Here is a 2,099-nt window from a genome sequence, read left to right on the forward strand (position 1 = left end):
TGATGGGGGAGAAGGTTAATGTTGAGGTTGAGGAGTCATGCAGACAGGATTTGACAATTGTCATCGTCATCATCATCATCATCAGTATCATCATCATCAGGTGCAGTTTTGGTTGCATGGGAGGGAAGAAAAAAACGTCTAATTCCAGAAGTGGATGGCTGTGGTTCAGTGTCTTCAGTCTGCTTCTTGGGGGTTGACTTAAAAAAGACGTCTAATGTTTGCTGTTTTGCCGTCTTTCTTCTTTCACAAAGAAGCTGTTCATAAGGTGCCAAAAAAGATTTAACACCACGAACTGCAATCCTGCTCCTCTCTGCATTGTCTTCCAAGCGCTGCAACTGCGTATCAACTTCCCTCAGGATAGAAGATAAAACAGAAGTGGGAAGCTCTCGTGGTTTTGCATCCTGGACTTCTTCATCTTCGGCATCTTCTATTTTCCCAGAATCAACAAGTTGTTGTAGATCTTCTGTAGAGAGGTCTTCACAGTGGGACTCGAGCAGTTCTTCAACATCAGCGCTTTCCACTTCAGCAAAGCCAACTTGCTTTGCAAGAGAAACACAATTTTCTGTAATTTTTGGGAGCTCCTCTGATGCATCAAAGCCTGTAAAATCATGAATTAAATCTGGGAGAAGCTTCCGCCAAACTCCACTCAAGCAGTCCTTACTTACTTCACCCCAGGCCTCCACAATGATGTCAATTGCATGCTTGATGTTGAATTTTTTCCAAAACTGAAGAACACTGGCCTTATCATTTCCTTCCTCAGTAGCTTCAATAAGTTTCTTAAATGTACGCCTCAAATAATAGGCTTTGAAGGCTGCTATTACTCCTTGGTCCATTGGTTGAAGGAGAGATGTTGTATTTGGAGGTAGAAAGAGCACTTTGATATTGTCAGAAAGCTCAGCAACAGTGGGAGGGTGGCTTGGCGCATTATCTAAAATGAGGAGAATCTTAAAATCTATATTCTTCTTCTTGCAATATTTTTTAAACACATTTTCAAAAACATCCACAAGAAGGTCAGAAAAAATTTGTCCCGTCATCCAACCTTTTTTGCTTGACCTAAAGTGAATACCTAGAGTAGACTTTATGTAACCCTTTAAAGCTCGCGGGTTGACAGAGTGATACACCAACACAGGCTTAAGCTTTAAGTCTCCACTAGCATTTGCACCCAACAACACTGTCACACGGTCCTTCGCAGCCTTAAAGCCTGGAGCATGTGCTTCATTCTTGGAAATGTAAGTTCTTGTTGGCATGCGCTTCCAGTATAAACCTGTTTCATCCAAATTAAAAATTTGGTCTAAGGTGTAGCCTTCTTCCTGAATCAATTTCTTTACAGTGGGAGGAAATGCCCGGGCACTTGCTTCGTCGGCACTTGCGGCTTCACCACATAACTTTACATTATGAAAAGCATAGCGGTTCTTAAAACCAGAAAACCATCCACTACTAGCACTAAAGGCAACCACATCATCAGGATTTTCAGCTTTTTTCTTTAGGTCCTCATATACTGTATTGACAAGGCTTTCTCTTTAATGGTGAGGAAGCTGGTCCCAGATCGCTTTTTCGTTTGATCTTCTATCCAAACACTTAGAAGCCATTCCATCTCCTCAAGTTCCTTTGGCCGTGATCTTACACTTTTGCTAGCTCTCTTGGTTTTTCCAGCAACACAGCTTGCTTTAATCTTTGCTGCATTGGCTCTAATGGTGCGCAAAGTAGACTCCTTTATTCCCGTTGCACGCACAATATCACATGTTCTTTCCTTATTTTCAAAACGCTTGACAACATCAAGCTTGCCTTCAAGTGTTATAGCCTTTCTTTTACGATCACCACCAGAAATGCGATCACCGGAATGCTTCCCGGAGATATTCTTCTTTTCCATAGTCACAAAATTGGAGAAACAGTAAATCAGAAAGCACTGAGGACGCTTTAAAATTTCTCACGTCTTCCAAAGTGAACGTGTGGAGTAAAGAGAGCGCAGGTCTAAAATGCTACGTATTTTGTTTTTCTCTCTTAGTTAAAATTTTACATTTTACATATACTGTACAGGTATACTGTATACATAAATATTACATAAATTATTTCTGCAATTGTTCACATACAAAACACAT

General features: G+C 40.7%; 1 protein-coding gene across 1 annotated transcript; it reads right to left on the reverse strand.

The window, feature by feature from the left end:
- Positions 1–293: 293 nt before the first annotated feature.
- On the reverse strand, positions 294–1,498 carry LOC121868928 (tigger transposable element-derived protein 1-like; the record flags this gene model as incomplete). The annotated part of the gene is made up of 1 exon (XM_042369961.1): positions 294–1,498. A coding segment is annotated over one exon (1,205 nt), but the record flags the coding sequence as incomplete, so codon positions are not given.
- Between the last annotated feature and the right edge of the window lie 601 nt (positions 1,499–2,099).

Source organism: Homarus americanus, unplaced genomic scaffold (genome assembly GCF_018991925.1).
Source record: "Homarus americanus isolate GMGI-L3 unplaced genomic scaffold, GMGI_Hamer_2.0 scaffold5967, whole genome shotgun sequence".
In the NCBI taxonomy this organism is placed as follows: domain Eukaryota; kingdom Metazoa; phylum Arthropoda; class Malacostraca; order Decapoda; family Nephropidae; genus Homarus; species Homarus americanus.